The sequence below is a fragment of the Drosophila montana genome, unplaced genomic scaffold (assembly GCF_035044405.1).
Source record: "Drosophila montana isolate Dmon_TW-CO22-7 unplaced genomic scaffold, ASM3504440v1 contig_3733_1, whole genome shotgun sequence".
Taxonomy (NCBI): Eukaryota; Metazoa; Arthropoda; class Insecta; order Diptera; family Drosophilidae; genus Drosophila; species Drosophila montana.
The window spans coordinates 4,429,507-4,448,257 of NW_026998620.1; the positions used below are offsets into that span (position 1 = coordinate 4,429,507).

General features: G+C 38.2%; 2 protein-coding genes across 2 annotated transcripts; both read right to left on the reverse strand.

Moving 5' to 3' along the window:
* Positions 1 to 3,795: 3,795 nt before the first annotated feature.
* LOC135436683 (1-aminocyclopropane-1-carboxylate oxidase-like) lies at positions 3,796 to 16,081 on the reverse strand. Its single transcript, XM_064694368.1, has 6 exons — positions 16,010 to 16,081; positions 13,783 to 14,073; positions 5,108 to 5,223; positions 4,276 to 5,052; positions 4,020 to 4,204; positions 3,796 to 3,908 (listed from the first exon to the last, which is right to left on the reverse strand). The coding sequence occupies exons 2-6, from the start codon at positions 13,865 to 13,867 to the stop codon at positions 3,836 to 3,838; spliced, it is 1,236 nt and encodes a 411-aa protein (XP_064550438.1). The 5' UTR covers positions 13,868 to 14,073; positions 16,010 to 16,081; the 3' UTR covers positions 3,796 to 3,835.
* Positions 16,082 to 16,874: 793 nt separating this feature from the next.
* On the reverse strand, positions 16,875 to 18,571 carry LOC135436782 (very long chain fatty acid elongase AAEL008004). Its single transcript, XM_064694503.1, has 4 exons — positions 18,326 to 18,571; positions 18,011 to 18,268; positions 17,653 to 17,952; positions 16,875 to 17,584 (listed from the first exon to the last, which is right to left on the reverse strand). Exons 1-4 carry the CDS (start codon positions 18,407 to 18,409, stop codon positions 17,366 to 17,368), a joined length of 861 nt encoding a protein of 286 aa, XP_064550573.1. The 5' UTR covers positions 18,410 to 18,571; the 3' UTR covers positions 16,875 to 17,365.
* Positions 18,572 to 18,751: the final 180 nt, after the last annotated feature.

The following is an 18,751-nucleotide window of genomic DNA, read 5'->3' on the forward strand; positions in this document are numbered from 1 at the left end:
AGTGTTTATATAAAGCATACTTACCTATTTAATATATACACATACATACATACATAAATATATTGTATTGAATGTTTGATATACGTATTGCTATTTGATGTCCCATAAATATTGCTAACATGCGTGCGAATCGGATTAATTAAGTGCAAATTGTCTTCTAACTGAAACATATTTAATTGATATATATAGTATATGCCATGCCATACCATGCCATACTCGTATGACTAACATATCCAAATGGGTCTATTAGCCACACCTCGACACACCTGTAGTTACTAGCTAAAATGTAAAATGTAAAATGTGACTTAAAGTCTCATCAAAACAAAGCTGTTGCAATTGATGTATGTATGTATGTATTTGAGCATATTTGTTGTAGCATATAGTTAGCGCTCAAATATGATATAGATGTTAACTAAATATTTAGTTGCTAAGTGTATAAGTACAACACGACGAACAAACAACTAGTTGATTATTAGTTAAAAACTTGAAAAATAAATCAAATTAGTTGCAATTTTTTCTACAACTATAACTATATATATTTTGATACTTTTTTTAAGGTATTTATTTATATATGATTTGTATTTTATTTAATCTGCTTGTATTTATAGCCTTAGGTTCTATATATATTTATGATATTTCATATCTATCTCTTTATTGGTTCGCAATGCCCAGACAATCTTATCCAAGCACATTTTGACTTTGCATCTAGATTACGAACAATCGAAAAACAAAAGAAATTATGAAGATTGCAAACTTGTTTTTATACCCTGAACCCATTGAAAATGGCTAAAAAGGGTATAATGTATTTGTGCAAATGTATGTAACAGGCAGAAGGAAGCATCTCCGACACCATAAAGTATATATATTCTTGATCAGCATCAATAGCCGAGTCGATCTAGCCATGTCCGTCTGTCTGTCCGTATGTATGAACGCAAGGATCTCAGAACCTATAAGAGCTAGAGACTTGAAATTTTAGCTGTAGGTTCTCCTAGTGCCCGCGCAGATCGAGCATGTTTTCGATATTCGATGACTTGCCCCGTTCCCAAGTAATCGATAAAAATCGATATCGAATAAGAGCTAGACTCGCCAAACTTGACATGTAGCTTCTAGAATAGTATATATATATCAAGTATCTTTCCTTTTTTAGCTATCGCCTGTTGGAAGAATACGGTTCAGGGTATCCGCTAGTCGGGAGCTCCCGACTAGAACCTCTTACTTGTTTCTTTTGTTTCGGTTTCCCGTTGAACTTTCATTTTTCGACAAAGCAATTATTTACAGAATGAACGCTTATCAAGCGTTCACAAATTCCCTTTGTTTGGCTTTAATATCTATTATATTTTCGCTAGTAAATAATATACATATATATTCCAAATCATAGTCATTATCTACAGCGCCGGCTTAATGGCTCAGCCCAATAGACAAATGAGCCCGAGTCTGTCCGTCTGTCTGTCTGTCTGCCCGTATTTAGACTTCTGCCAATATTTATTTTATTTAACTTTTGACGCTTTGATTAAACAAAGAGGCGCCCGTTGCCTGAGCTATTGCGTTGCAAAATTAAATTGAAATAAATTAATGGCGAAAAATATTTGCTAACGAAGTTTACATATGCTAAAATTTAGCAATTGTAATTAGTTAATTTCCATATTCCAAGAAATAGTCACAGTTGAGTTTCTCTGTCTATTCTATTATTATTATTATTCATAGTTCAATTAAACGTGTAACTAATCGAATTAAATTGTTTCCTTGACGTTAAGAGTTATTTAAATGGTTTTAAATACTTTTGAAGTGTGTTTGAATGATTTCTAAATTATATCTACGAATAGATATCATTTTGATACTCTATGAATATACAAATTATTCAATTAAATTGATTCCATAAATTTCAACTAAGTGCAAAAGCTTGTCGTTAGGAAATACTTGAATATTTTTAAATACTTTTGAAGTGTGTTTGAATAATTTCGATATCGTTTTGATACTTTATGCATATACAAATTAAATGTGGCGACTTTAGCTCTTAAAAGCCTCAAGAAATGTTCAAGAAACTGAATTTTGAAATAAATACTTATCGATTTTGCGGAAACGGGGCGAGTTATCGATGATTCGAAATAAAGAGAGAGATAAATAACGTTTCAAACTAACTGCGTTCCAAATTTGTAGTCTCTAGCTCTTATTGTCTCTGAGATCGAAAAGTTGATTGGATCAAACATTTACTGGAGAGAAATGCCATTTGTCTGTCTGTAACATACTTTTTCAGAAATACTTGATACCCTTTTGGAGTAGAAACAGGGTATACAAAAAGCTAGTTCGTCTTCTCTTTAAATGCAGCTAAAGAATATATTTATATATTTGAGTTTTTCTCTGCCCGTTTTATGCCTTTGCAATATTTTGGAATGCATTTTTTTATTAATTTTTATTAAACAATAAGTTACATTGATGACTTAAGTGCAGATTTGTGTTTCCGTCGCCCCCCCTCCCCTCCCCCCCTCCACTTCCTAATAGACATACGATTCTATAAATGGTTATTAACAAATGAAACAACTAGCAGATACTTTAAGTACACACTTAGTTGCTTACAAGTAGAATATACTTAGAATATGCAATTCCCTGAGTATATCTATTCACAGTTATGACTGTGCCGATTGCGTGGCATATTGAAAAGACAGTTGGCTATTGATCAAATCAGTTGGCTATAAGCAGCAACAACAACAACAACAATAACAACAACAAGAAAATTGTTCTTATTGTCAGTTGGCATGTTAACTGACAGTGGAGCATGTGACTTGCAGTTATAAATAAAATAAATAAAATATTTTGCGCAAATATGGGGCTAAATAATTAAGTTATGGCAGCTCGCTAAAGCACACACACACACACACACACACAAACACAAGTACAGTAATGGCAAAAATGATAAGCACAGGTATTATTAAGCTGTAGCTGTTGTTAACTCTTGCCTGCGACTGTATAAACATTTTAATGACTGATTAATTTTGTTTGATTTTGTTTTTGTTGTCTCTTTCTACGATTATGTTAGTTACTAACTAATAAGTAAGTGTGTACGCTGTAGCCGTAGTTGTGTATATTGTTTGTATATAAAACTTATTAAAGAGAGTATGCAGCATTCGGTGTCAATCAATCAATCAAGCAGAGCCAAATACTCTCGGTAAATGTCCAAAAGTTTGACTACATGTAATGAAATTACCAAAATACAAATGAATAACAATTAGTTGTTAAATGTGTTTTTTGTGCATAGTTGAAGAAAAAGCAAAAACAAATATATATATATAGTATATATATTTATGTATATGTGTATGAGGAATTTAAGCAAAAGCTAATGGAAATAAACATTTGAATGAATCACATTCAGATAATTGAAAGATATCGTAAAAACTCACCGCAGCCAGACATAAAAAGATATATGTCTATATGGTCTCTGATCTCCGATTGAATCTGAGTCAACTTTGGACAGTGAAAAGGAAATAGTTGCATCTTGTATCTCTAAGCTAAATGTTAATATATGTGTGCGTTTCTCTCGGTGTATAACTAATATTAATACTCGAATTGTGCAAAACATATATATACATATATTTGTATGTTGTATGCATTGTATTGTATTTGTATATAAATATTCATGTATGTATATCAAATACATATGATACAAACTAAAGAAATGAAGCAATTACAATCGTATATTATAATGATATTTAAAAATAAAAAGTTACAAACAACATGCGTGTTGTTCACTTTTCTCAAATACGACGGAAACTCTCTCTCTCTCCTCAGTCTGGATGACGCGATGAATGGGGGGGTTGTGAGGGGTTGTTAGGGGGGGACGTCATTGAGAGTGATTGTTATTGGTATACGTATCTTTAAACTTTTTCTGTATTAACTGATACGCATTGTATACGCTTTGGGTTGATCAATTTACGGCGTGATAACAACAAAGAAACCCATAAAAAAAAGAAAAAGAAGAAAATCAAGTTAGTACATTTTTGTTGTTTTGTGGGATCAAAGCTTACCGCTCTTTCGCCGCCTTGAAGGACTTCTTGCGCTGCTTGAGACAGGCGGAATTCTGTTCGGCATCGGTTTGAGGCAGATCGTTGGGAGATATCATTGTAATATTGTCTGGATGGCAGAAGAATGCGATTGAGTGCCGGCCACGGGACCGTATGTGCTCCTGTTCGGGTATAACCACGCGATGTTGCTACGGTTTGTACAAAAGAAAAGGACATGAGATAAGGCTGCGAGTCCTTAACTTAGTATTTCGTTGCCTACCAGTGCGGGATATCGCTCCCTGGTCCAAATGGACAGGATCTCGCCACAGTTGACTAATATGGCACCCGGCAAGTGGCCCACACGATGCCACTTTTCGCTGCCCGGCAGCTTCACTTCGAGGCCACCCTCGGAGTCCTGAGCGAGCAGCGTAAATGTGCCGTAGTCGACATGTGCACCGCAGCGTATGACGGCCCCGTTGGCCAGCTTGTGCTCGGAGAGCTCGCCATCTCCGTCCTTGCCATTCGTTTGCACGCCGTCCAGCTCGTTGAGGTCGTCGTCGCGGGGATTGTGTTCGGGCCGAAAGTCCGGCTGATCGGATAAGCAGCGCTGGTAGCTATATTGGCAACGGCCCTTGAGCACATCGTTCTGACTATGGCCGGGCTCATCGTCCACCACGGGCGGATAGTAGAGCATGCGCAGGGTGGTCATGTTGTCGTGATCGCCGGACAGCATGTGTGAGTGCTTTTCGAGGAAGAACGTGTGCGGAATGTCCAGCGAGACAGCCAGCGCCTGTAGTATAAAGCTGGCCAGCGCCTTAAAGTCCTTGGCCAGTGTGCTAATGTGATCCGCAAAGCCCGGCAGCGGCTCCTCCGGCAGATTTTGGGCATTCAGCGTGCATATGTTGAACGCATGTCGCAGCTCCGGTGTCTTGCCATCGAAGCGCTCAATACCAGGACTCACATAGCCGTGATTGTCGCCATCGCTGCGTATATAATGCTGCTTGACATCCGACGCCAGATCCACAAAGTCATCCAAGTGATCCCAAGCCGTTTTCAGCTAAATCACAGTTCGTTTTAGAATAGTTATGGAAATGAAAATGTGTTTTAGTCACCTTTTCGTCGGATATGCCGTGATTGACCAGCAGAGCCATGCCCTTCTCGGATAACGCCTTCTGGAGCTGATGACCGACACGATTCACCACAGATTTGACGGGCACCTCCTCAATGCCTGTAATTATATATAACGATAATAGTGATCATCAGTTAAGTGCGTGGGCGTGGTTCAGAGGAACTGCCACTTCAATCATTTCCTGGAACAACAAGCAATAATTATCAGCCCCGGCCAGCTGCTGTCAATAACCATAAATAACATGTTCGCAGCCCGTCCAATTAAAGTACAAAAACCCCAAACGTATTAGAAACTATATGGACGCCAATAAACGCCCAAAATGCCACACGCCAAGTGTCGAGCAAATCCACGTTCCGGAAATTCGACTAATTGGAGCTCGCAATAATGGCCAATGATATAAAACCCATTTTGAGCTGTGGAATTGTCGAGTTAAAGCATCGAAAACCCGATAAATGCAAGGCGAACGAATGCAATAAAGGTAAATGCAATCAAGTTGCAATGCCAATGCGACGCGACACGATTTGGTTTTCCCGGGCGGAAAATTATATGAAAATAAAAGTGCGGCGGAAGTCAAGTCGAGTCGAAGACGCGGCAGGTGATGGGGCTATCTATCAATAGAGGTTGCAAAACGAAGCTCATAAACTGAAGAGCGTGAAACAGCTTAAAGTCCACAGATATAGCCAGGCCCTTATCTCGCCGAGATACGGCTTTGTGCATGTGATGCGGCGTTTTGTATTTGAAATTTCACTCTATATATATGCATATGAATAAATCTTTTTCAATGAATGAATATGAATAATTGCAAATACATTTGCACGCGTTCGCATTGACACACGCGGCGTATGCGCAATCTATAAATATATAATTGCCAATTTCAGCCCACCTTGCCCACCTGGGCTACCCTGCCCGCCCCCATTTCTCACTCTAATCAGGAGCATGACGCACAGTTTTTCGACTGATAAGCAAGCAAATTCACGGCTAATACTAATTACGTTGTATATGTGCAGTTATCAGTGCGTGTCGTGCTTCGGCCTTTTTTTTGGGCACCCAAAACAGATTTCTGTCACCAGGCGGCATACACATTAAATTGTACACAAATTCTATGGAATTTTTTTTTTTTCGGGGGGGCAACATAATGTTTATGACGATGATGAGATAGCTTGGCGAGAGGTCAGGCTGGCTTCTGAATGGCATCAATTGAAGCGCAACGCAGCCTTTCGATTTCATTTGATTGAATGCACATGGACTTATACTCAATGCTAGCTGGCATTACCCGGCTTTGCACGGCCAAGCACAAGCACAAGTCTTAAAAGTCTTAGATATTTTAAAATTTGCTTGATTTCGATCGAATGAAAAGCAAGAAAGTTATTTATTTTTCTTGAAAATAAGTTTTTAGCTTCATATTAAACTAACACTCTTGCTAACTTTAACCCCATTTTCAATCCACTATAAGTGTAAAAAACATTATTTAAATGTAAATTAAAGTATACATTTTTAAATATCATTATTTTAATTTAATCTATAAGGTTCTATTAGTTGAAAAAAAAAAACAAGAATATATATTCTTTGATAATAATCAATCTTAAAGAAATTATTTATTATTTGTAGTTATTTTAAGATTAGGTTGATGTCGATCGAATGAAAAGCAAAAAGTTGGTTATTTTGCTGGAAAGTGAGTTTTTAGCTGCATATTAAATTTACATTAATTTTTCCGCATTTTCCAGTGGATTTGCCGAAAAGTGTGAAATCATATCCGAATAAATTTTCGCAAAGACCTTTTTGAAATTCCCCCAAAGCCTTCTTCCATCCGTTTACCATACTTTTTCCACAACTGCTGGTGGAATTATCAAAAACCTTTTCTTACCGTGCACTAACAGTTATATATATATAGATATAGATATACTATATACAGATTCGCAGTGCCGTTTGGTTGTATTTGAGTTAATTTGTGGGCGTGACGCGATGTGGAGCATGTTTGCATGCACTTCAATTGGCCGGCGAATGTGTTTTGGGTCGCCTTTCAATTTGCGGCAGCTTGTAATTGGGAACAGCTCGCATGCTAGTCGCTAACTTGTCGCTAATTTATCTATATTGAGGCTAATTAATTGAGTCAGCAGCAGCGAGCATAATGTACAGAGGCCGCCTGTCGCAATCGTTGAAGATCATCGCCTCGAACGCTGCTTGCCACATGGGAGGAGAAGGGGGTGGAGGGGGGGAAGGGGCAAACGAATTTGGTTTTTGGCTTTGAATTTCTATTTCTAAATATTTGATTGGCATCACAGTTCGATCCGTTGCCAAATTGTTTGTGTTTACGAATATTTATATATATATGTATATACACAATATATATTCGATATTTATGGGCGTTCTGCTGTAAACAAACGTCAATGCGTTTGACGTCGTTTTGTATACTCTTCTTGTTTTGTGTATGTTATGCGTGGAATTTCTATTGACGCGACGCCTGCTGCTTTGTACCCTATACTTAATCTGGGGTAAAATAAAACTATGCAACTGTATGCGACAGGAAACCTCTACAGCTCTATACAAAAAAATAAATATATATATATATATATATATTCTTTATCAGCTTTGAACGTCCATTTGTATTTCAGTATATTTTTATACCCTGAACCCATTGAAAATGGGTAAAGAGGGTATAATGTATTTGTGCAAATGTATGTAACAGGCAGAAGGAAGTATCTCCGGCCCCATAAGGTATATATATTCTTGATCAGCATCAATAGCCGAGTCGATCTAGTCATGTCTGTCTTTCCGTCCGTCTTTCCGTCCGTCTGTATGAACGCAAGGATCTCAGAACCTATAAAAGCTATAGACTTGAAATTTTAGATGTAGGTCCTCCTAGTGCCCGCGCAGAACGAGTATGTTTCCGATATTCGATAACTTTCCCCGTTTCCAAGTAATCGATAAAAATCGATATCGAAATCCTGTTTTTTGAACCATTTCGGCTTCTAGAATAGTATACATATATCAAGTATCTTTCATTTTATACATATCGCCTGTTCGAAGATGAGGGTTCAGAGTATCCCCTAGTCGGGAGCTCCCAACTAAAACCTCTTACTTGCTTTTTTATGAAGAACCGAGCATACCCTGTCTAATAACCATGCTCTATACGATTCTCTAATGGGCATCTTGTAGTCGATCACAAGGCTACAAATTGCTTTGCTTTGTTTGTATTGAAAATCGAATTGATTAAATATATATATAGCGCAATTTATATACAGACGCGAACAGCTTAATGGCATCAATTTAGTTGGGGAATGCCGTACACATAAATGTTCGACCATACTTATAGAATATTTATATTTATAGACAAATAAACCGCGCGCGTAGTTGAATGGGCGGGCGTCTGCCCAAATGCCTGAGTGTGGGTAAAAAAAAAAAGTATTTATATTACTATAGTAAAAAGCCTGGCTACGCTTCAAATTGCCAGACTCAAATGTAGAATGGCCACAAAACCATATAAAATATTTATTAAATCTATAATTTTTTAAAACAAAAAACACTCAGGGAAAATAGTCTGTACTTCTTTGATGTTCGGATCGTTCAAATAAATGCCCACAAATATTTGCATATCTATATGAATCGAAATGGGCGAAAATATAATAAACATTCTTGAAAGAAAAATCTGCAAAATGCATTAAAAAGTTTGTATACTTGAGGCCTGGCCAAAAATCGAAATCTTGAAATTTGGTCTTGAAGACGCAATAATAATTTTCTCATTAAAATTTGAATGCATGTAAGTACAGTAAAGTATATATGCTCTTGATCAGTATCGGTCGATATAGCCATGTCCATCTATCGGCTATCGTCATGAAATGGGCGAAAATATAATTAACATTCTTGCAAGAAATCTGCAATATACATTAAAAAATTTGTATACTGGCCAAAAATCGAAATCTTGAAATTTGGTCTTGAAGAGGCAATAATAAATATGTCATTAAAATTTGACTGCACATAAGCGACCCCCTAAAGTATATATATTCTTGATCAGTATCAGTCGATATAGTCATGTTCGTTAGTTTGTTGTATGGACAACTTTTTTGTTTATCAATTAATCTCAACCAAGCTCGACATTTATTAATTTAACTATGCTCCTAGTATAAATGCAAAATCTTATAAACATCGAAGCTCTATATCATATAGCTGTCATAGGAACAATCGGTCGAAAAGTAGGTTAGGAAAGAAAGGTATGCAAGATATCTTGACCAAGCCCGATATAGTCTTACTCTGCTCCTTTATCTGCTCCTTTATCTGCTCCTTTATCTGCTCCTTTATCTGCTGCTTTATCTGCTCCTTTATCTGCTCCTTTATCTGCTGCTTTATCTGCTGCTTTATCTGCTCATTTATCTGCTGCTTTCTCTGCTCCTTTATCTCCTACTTTATCTGCTCCTTTATCTGCTCCTTTATCTGCTGCTTTATCTGCTCCTTTATCTGCTGCTTTATCTGCTCCTTTATCTGTTCCTTTATCTGCCCCTTTATCTGCTCCTTTATCTGCTCCTTTATCTGCCCCTTTATCTGCTCCTTTATCTGCTGCTTTATCTGCTCCTTTATCTGCCCCTTTATCTGCTGCTTTATCTGCTCCTTTATCTCCTACTTTATCTGCTCCTTTATCTGCCCCTTTATCTGCTCCTTTATCTGCTCCTTTATCTGCTCCTTTATCTGCTCCTTTATCAGCTTCTAAAAGCAAAATCTTTTCAACATCGAAAATTGGTTCGAAAATTGAGTTTTTATATGGACATTTCGCTGTTTTACGCGATATCTCAACCAAAATCAATACAAATATTCTCTAAATGCATAAGATACTCAATCGGTATCAACCTCGAATTGTCGCCAATTATCATTTATCAAAAATGACCCTCCCTGCAAGCTGAATTTTAAATTTGGCCATTTGAATGCGTCAGATTCTTCAGAGAGAGAGAGAGACAGTCCATAACAAAACATAAAATGACAAAAAATTCATTTAACACCTGGAAGCCTGCGACAGAGTTAAACTTTGGCTAGATATGCCAAGCCCCGCACACAGGTTAAAGCCGGTTTAAATCGGATTCAGAAAGCGCGTCGTTATTGTTGTTGGCTTGTTTAATTCTCAGCTCAGCTGCTGTGACGATATTTGCCGCATGTTTCAATTAAGCTGACAATCGACGGGTGACGCTGCCTGGGAATTCGCTGGCCAAATGCGTCACGAGCTGCGGGCCTGTTACCGAGTTTATTACGCGGCTTAGCCCGGGAGCAGAGTGGGTAAATATAGAAGCTCAAACAACAAATCAAACACTGCGCCACGCCCACACGCCCCGCCCCAAACAAGTGCAGCACAAATAAATACATATGTATATGGTATGCAAAAATATGCAAATGTATGCCAGAGCCAAAACAGAAACAGAAATAAAAATCGAAATAAAATCACAAGGCAAATCAAATCGAATAAATACGCGATTGTAAATATTGTGCTGCAATTTTGTTTGAATTTCCGCACTTGCAATGCCAGGCACAGAACTATGATGGGAAGCACTTCATAGACCCCAAGTAGTTCAAAAACCTCTCTCGAGCTGAAAAAGCAATTTAGGTTCCGTTGACACAACTGCGGCGCACAACTTTCAAGCTGTCAATGTCGTTTATTTACTTGCCTTTTGGGGGTCAATGGCTGAAATGTTTTGGACGCTAAGTCGTCGCACGGAGGTCAAGTGCCCAAGTGAAGGTCGACTGGGCATGGCTTGGCATGGCTCTACGACTCGAAGTCGCCCATTGCGCATATTCCCTGCCTGTCAGCCACACAAACTGTTAATTTTGTCATCGAAGTATGGAATACACATTGTGCTAAATACATCAACAATTTGTTTACATATCTACAATACCAATTTGCAGCTTTATTATCAAGTTATCGATTTACCAAGAGATATACGATTGCAAATCAATTTATACCCAATTTGTCTTACTTACGCGCCTTTTTCGCGGCCTAAGTTAACAGGCACTTTATCATGAAGTCTATCATTCTGCCTGACAAATACAAACATCAACTCATCGAAATGTCAAATATAACTGTACGTTGCATTTACTTCTTGTCAGTTGTAGTTGAATTTTAATATAATCGATTTTGGGGTCTAAGTTAACAGGCACTTTAACATGAAGTCTATTATACATATTTCGGACTAGCAAATATAAACCTCAGATCTTTTTTCACATTCCATCGCAATGTCAAATATAACTTTATAATGTTTTTACTAATTGTCAGTTGTAGTTGAATTTTAATATAATCGATTTTGTGGTCTAGGTTCACAGGCAGTTTAACATTAAGTCTATTATACATATTTCTGCCTGGCAAATATTAACATCAACTCATCGAAATGTGAAATATAACTGTATGTTGCATTTACTTATTGTCAGTTGTAGTTGAATTTTAATATAATCGATTTTGTGGTCTAAGTTAACAGGCACTTTATCATTCTGCCTGACAAATATAAGCCTTAACTCTTTTTTACCTTTAATCGGAATGTCAAATATAGCGTTATTTTGCATTAACTTATTGTCATTTGTAGTTGAATCGATTTGGCGGTCTAAGTTAACAGGCACTTTAACATTAAGTCTATTATACACAATTCTGCCTTGCAAAAATAAACCTCAGATCTTTTTTCACATTTAATTGTAATGTCATATATAACTTTATGTTGCATTAACTTATTGTCATTTATAGTTGAATTTTAATATAATCGATTTTTAGTCTAAGTTAGCAGGCATTTTAACATTAAGTCTATTATACATATTTCTGCCTGGCAAATACAAGCCTCAACTCTTTTATCACATTTCATCGAAATGTAAAATAGAGCTTTATGTTGCATTTAATTATTATCAGTTGTAGTTGAATTTTAATATAATCAAACAAGTTCTTCATAAAATATTTAGTATTTATGCAGATAGTATGAATATGCATAAAGGCATATTTTATAAAGTTATACTATCTGCATAAATGGATTCTAAATAATAATAGAATTCAACTAAACAAGTATTTATATGTGTGCCTAACAAGTGTATATAATATATCTGAATATTTACGATTTATATTTTGGTGTCCAGTAATTGTTCAAATTATAATAATTATCTAGTATGATATACTATATCACATACAAATTATTCATGTATGGACAATATTTATTTTTGCCAGCCATCAAAGTGCACTAACCATGACATGTCATAATTTTGGGCCATTAGCTTGTGTGTTTACTTTAGTATCAATAAAAGTTTTATGGCCTACTAAATTATGACTAACGATAAAACATTTTGGTAAATATTTGTTAGCTAATAATTAAAGTATGTGCAGCATATTCCGGCAAATATTTTATGACAAATTAATATTGTTTAATAATCGTTTGATGCAAATTATTAGCAGAAGACTTTTCATTCTCTTCATATTCCAGCTATATTAGTCTAGCTTGTTTCACTTTAACATTTGCTTAACATGCAGAATGTACAATTTTTAATTTGTGTTTAACTTTTAAAACATTTAAGTTGACAGCGTGAAAGTGTCAGCAGCACAAGTCAATAATTAATATCGACTCCGATAAATAATGCAATAGATTGAGAGCTCGAAAAAAAAAACAAGAAAGTGGCACGCCGAAGATTAAATACCCTTGCAGAACAATGGGTTAAGCTCTTGCAGATATGTGAGGAGAATAGTGAAACTCTTGTGAATATCTAGAAATATAGATAATACTACAATAGATAAACTCCCTTATCGACGGACTCTACGTATAGAGCTATTTGGCATACAAAACCGATGTTGACAAGATATGGCTCATATATAGGGAGAACAGTGAAATTAATAAAAGCCAGGCTCGATTACGATATCCTTATAAACTAATAAAGTTTGCAAGCTTTATGATATAAAGCTCCGATCTGACCTAATCGGACTGCAATTGGTCAAGAATATTTATACTTTAGGGGATCGAAGTTGTCTCATTCTAAATGTTAAAATTATAATACGCTCAAAAAAAGTATAGAAAATGTTCAGGAACTAGAACTAAGCTCTTAGCCCATCGGTTGCGCTGGCAGCTATATTTGTTTTTTTATATAGTTTTATTTTACCAAGTTCCAATTTTGGCCACAATTTGAATGCCATTGACCTTCTGAGAATATACAAATATTCTATAGCACAATAGGCTCAACTGTTGAATTTCATCAAGATCGGATAAGAAACACAAAAGTTATTATGGTTTTAATTATAACAGCATGATAAGTAGATATCGATAAGGAAATAAATGTAAAAGAGACAACCCGAAAATAAGTTAAATAAATTAATATAAAATACTACTACAATAATTTAGTGGTTCGATCCGGTCGCCGTCTACTTCTGTGCGTTACATATTTAGTAACAAAGTTGTTATACCCGCAAAGAAGGGCATAATTAGGAAACTGCAATTACCAGGCACACAGACACGCAAGAGAAAACCACAACATGAACAACTGTTAATTATCTAGGAATGAGTCAGGGTCTGTAGCTAATTAATCAGCGAATGTTGGAGCTGTGGTTGAAGGCGTGCTTGGCAACTGGCAACTAGCACACCAAAGTCCGAGCCAGGCACATGTTGAACCCGCATTGTAAAATTTATGTACATGGATAAGTTGCCATGGTTGAGTTGGACTTACCGCAATGAGCCAGATCGATGATTGGCACCACAGATCGGGAGAGCAGCGTGTCCAGCTTGTCGTCGCTTGTTTTTGTTTTCAGCATTTTGCCTGTGTGTGTGTGTGTTGGTGTGTGTGCGTGTGTGTGTGTTGCTTTATTGTGCAACTCTTTCTGCAGTTCTTTGGTTTGGCAGCACTTGGCGCAGTTGCGGAACGCTTTATCACTAATTGCGCGCGACGAACTGATCAATATTTATTTGTTTATTGTTTTGTTGTCTGTTTCTGTATCTCTTTGGTTATTCAGCTTGACGACTAAGCAATTAAATTGTTACTATTTGTTATTCTTTTTGTTGTTGTTGTTGTTGTTGTTGTTGTTGTTGTTGGTGGCTGGTGGCAAGCACCTAAGCACAGCCAAGCGTTGTCAAATATATAAGCGCATATATATAATTAAAAGCCAATATCAAAACAAAAACAAATCCAATCGAAGCCAAACGGCTATCAAATCCAATTGGACAGCGAGGGGTGGCGGGGGGCGGGGGCGCGCGTGTCGGGCGTTTCTTTAGACGCCTCGTAAGAAAAAATCGCGCGTGGTTATTTAACGTAACCAAACGGAAATCTACGTTGCGATCGCGGCGCGTTTCTCTGTTAAACTGATCAGGTATGAAATCGAGTTGGCGTTTTCTTGAACATTCCTCAAGTTGCCGCTGCCTCTGCTGCGGCCGCCGTCGCCGTCGCTGCCGTCGTCGCTGCTTATCGCACCTTTGGCTTTGCTGCTGAGAGTGGCGCATGTTATGGGAAACTTAAGAGGCTAGGCATGAATTCGCACTTGTGTGCGTCACACACAAACACACGCAAATCACAGTAAATGTGTGTGAGTGTGTGTGCGTGTGTGTGTGCCCGCACTCTCGCATGTGCGCCGCAATTAGATAAAAATGTAATCAAATCAAATTTGTGATAAGTAAATTAGCACTTGTCGTTTGTGCAATGCAGACGAACGGAGGGAGGGAGGGGCGGCGGGAGGGGGAAGGAGGCACTATGGGACGAAAGGAAGAGACGGTAGACAGTCTGGCGGGTGAGGAGCAGCACATATGCTAAACACGATATTTGCACTACAAAGTATCTCAAAAGCTGCTGCCGTGAGTGGCGGTCTCATCAACAGGTAGCTGCCAGTTCGCTCGCGAGTCGCGATATTCAGGTAACGCGCACACACACTTAAATGCCGCTCTACACACACACACAGACACACAGACACTTGCATGTACATAGGTACAAGTGTGTGTGAGTTTTTAGCTTCGCTTTGTGTTTTTATTCGCAAGCCAATACAGATACGTTTGTCGATGTGTATGCGTGTGTGTGTGTTTGCTTGTATGGGCGCAAATGTATCTGACAGATCTCGTTTAACGGCACTCGCACACTTGGACTCAGGTGTGTGCCCTGCTGCTGCCACAGCTTCACCCCTTGGCGACCAGCTGAGCAGCTCTAAAGCCGAAGCGTCGTGCCTGAACTCCGCATTTGCTTTTGTTTTTCTTTTTGTTTTGATAGCGTCCATATATGTATGTGTATATACGAGTATATTTCTTTATGTATATACATACATATGTATCTCTGGTTGCCGCGGCTGTTGCCAAGCGGCATCGCAGGAAACGCCAGATGAACAAGAAGCGGCTATGCAAAGTCTGCAACGTTTGCATCTTCAGGGATGGGATGGCAACGCCAGAGGAAAAACCCTAACTGAATGCGTACATGTGTGTGTGTGTGTGTCGATCTATCTGATTGCGCGTGTGTGTGTGTGTATGTGTGCGCGCATGAGTAAGCGTTTCTCCAACATATATTTGCATTTTCAAATCAAATCTATTTTTAAACAACTTTGAAAGCACTTTTTTTCTGTATTCACATTCGGAGTTAGTCGAGTTTTCGTGGCTATCGGCGAAAAATCGCTTTCTTTTTTCGCACAGATTTCCCTTAACAGGTTTCAACGTCACCAAAAAAAACGTTGCCAAGCAATTCTTTAGCTTTGTTTTTGTTTTTATTTTTTTTTTTGTTTTTTTTTTTACTTTTCGCACACTTTCCAACATTTTGTAACACACACGCGAACGCGAATTTAACCTAAATACAATATAAAAATGCGCACGCCAACAGTTGAGCCATGCGAATATACCTATATACCTGGCAACAGCAACCAGACCAACGAACAACAACAACAACAACAAAAGTAGTATATTTATAGCAACAACAATGCGACACTTACAACAAACAATACGCAAACGACAACGCGCCAACGAGCGGAAGGGACGCGTCTGCACTTCACCACATTTTCGCCAACACTGCGAGGCGAGTTTTAGTTTCAAATTCAATTTGCCTGCAACTTCAACATACACACACATCTTCACATACAAGCAAACGTGCATACATATGTATTGAATAGTGACATACATAAATACATAGATACACATAAATTATTTTTCTAGCATACTTTTAGACAGCCCATTAATTTGTTTAGCTACGAATTGAGTCTGAATATGCGAAACTCAAGTCCGGATGTTATGGCCAATGTGCTTATACAGATATCGAAATATGTATCATATATTAATCATCTTAAGTAGTACATCATTTGGTAAATATTGCCTGAGTCACGTTTCTTCTCTGGAAGTCTTTTATCTCGAATTCAAGTCAGTCAACTGTTCTTTATCGAATTTCCGCAGTATTCTGCTTACATATCTGTCTAGAGAAGGCATATCAAAAATTAATAAGAAAAAGTGTAACTGAAAATACGAAAATTTTTAGAATTAATGAATAAAATTATACTAATATGCATTTCATTTTTTTACAAAATTCTAAATTAAGGTACAAGCCCATTTGCAGCAGCTGCTTTGTGTTATTTTTGCTTGATGTAAATCCCAAATTAGCCAGCTGCTTTGCTGCACTTTAATAAAAAATGAATACGCACGCAAATTACAATAATAAAACACGGCTCGTTCCAAGAAATTAACTGGGAAATTAATTCTCTGAGTCAGACTCAGCGGCACGTGCGCGCCATCTAGCGGGAATAATTAATACCTTTTGCTTTCCTGAAATTCGCAAAGCATACTTTTAGGCACGAAAAAATTATACAATTCAATTCGTATTGTTTATTTATTGTTTTTTGAAAATATATTTTACAATTTACATGTTAATGTTTTGGAATTTAGAAAAGAAAATGGCAAATAAAATTACTGCTAATGACAATTTGGTGTTTTGCCATCTGCTGTATGTCTTAGAGTTTTATTGCACGCCAATCAATAAAATAAAAACTACATACATATCGAACAACTAAACTTAAATATTTGGTTCTATTATACTTTGCCATCACGTCAAGTGCAATAGCGACTGTTCCTTTGTCACAAACTCATTGCTGACTTCAAGGAACCTTAACAGCTAGAAAATGTACATACACCCAGCTTGATCTATGTATATACCTTAAAGATGGGGGTAGTCGGGGTGTGGAATACCCGTTAAGAAAGTGTATCTTCACAGTAGACGTGTACAGGCTATATAAACCTAACTAACGATCGCCTTTGGCTATCGATCTTAAGGCAAAAGATATAAAACATCGGCTATGTCGCTTCTACTCCTGTTTAACCGCCAATTTGGCCTGTGCCGCCGCCAGCTTGGCCTGCGCCGCCTGCTTGGCCTCCCGCTTGTAGTTGTGCACATAGAACGAGCTGAACATGTAGGTGAAGAGGCCGGCATTGAAGGTGAGCAGCGCCGCAATCGATTTGGGGAAATTGCAGCTGGGCTGGAACTGAATCTGCAGCGTGTGCACAAAGATAATAAGGAATTGCACCTGTTGCAAAAATAAAACAAAATATGGTTGATTGACTGGATCAATAACACGCTCTCGCTATAGCTTACAATCTGGAGAATGGTAATGTACTTCTTCCACCACAGATACTTCTGGACCTTGGGTCCCATGGCCGACAGCAGATAGTACGCGTACATAATGATGTGGATGAAGGAGTTGATGAAGCCCAACAATGTGCCATGGCCGCCGGCAAAGTACTTGACGCCAATGAAGGCGCACACGGGCATCAGCGTGTGATGGTACAGATGCAGGAACGAGATCTGGCGATCCTTTTTGCGCAGCACAAAGAACACCGTGTCCAGCAGCTCCGTGATCTTGGCAATGTAATACAGCCAAACAGCGCGCGCCATCTAAATAGAAACAGCAGCACAATTAATGCTAGTTAGAGTATATTGTCGTGCGTCTTACTCTCATGGAGATGGGATCTGTGGCATATGTCACCGGCTGGCACTTGAAGTTGTAATGTCCGCCCCAGCCGCCCTTGTAGCCCTCGTAGAAGAGCACCCAGCTGAGCAGCACCTGTACGGCATTATAGATGAGGAGCGTGTTCTTCAGCTCGAACGGCTTGCGGTCGCGCATATAACGCGGCCCGGCATACAGGCAGAAGTACAGGTAGGCGCCGAGTATCATGAACAGCGGCCCGGGCGCATTCGACAAGAACCAGCTCTGTGGAGAGATAACGTTAAAGATAAAGAGATAGATAGATCGATTTAACCAACTCACCTTTGTGCGCAGATCCTCGTGCTCCACAAAGAAGTTGACCATCTTGTCAACAATGTTCTGTGTTTCGTTCAGTCTGACCGACATTTTGCTCCAACTACAATTTAAACAAATAGATGATCAGCCAAATGTTGTATTTTTAGCACCTGGGCCACCTTTGATGCAGTTAGTCAACTGATATTTGATCTACTGTTGTTGGCCGGACGAGCATGTTAATCACGAAGGCACACAGAATTGCGAAAGCCAAAGCGAAGCCGCGCCCACGCGCGACCCATGCGACATTATTAATGGGATGTTTTTTGTAAATAAGCTATAAAGCAAATACGGCCCAGCTCGCTAAACTAACTATATATATAGATATATATATATATAAATATCAGGGCTGGCTCAAACCCACAATTCTCGGGTTGAGCCCATAAAACAGACGAA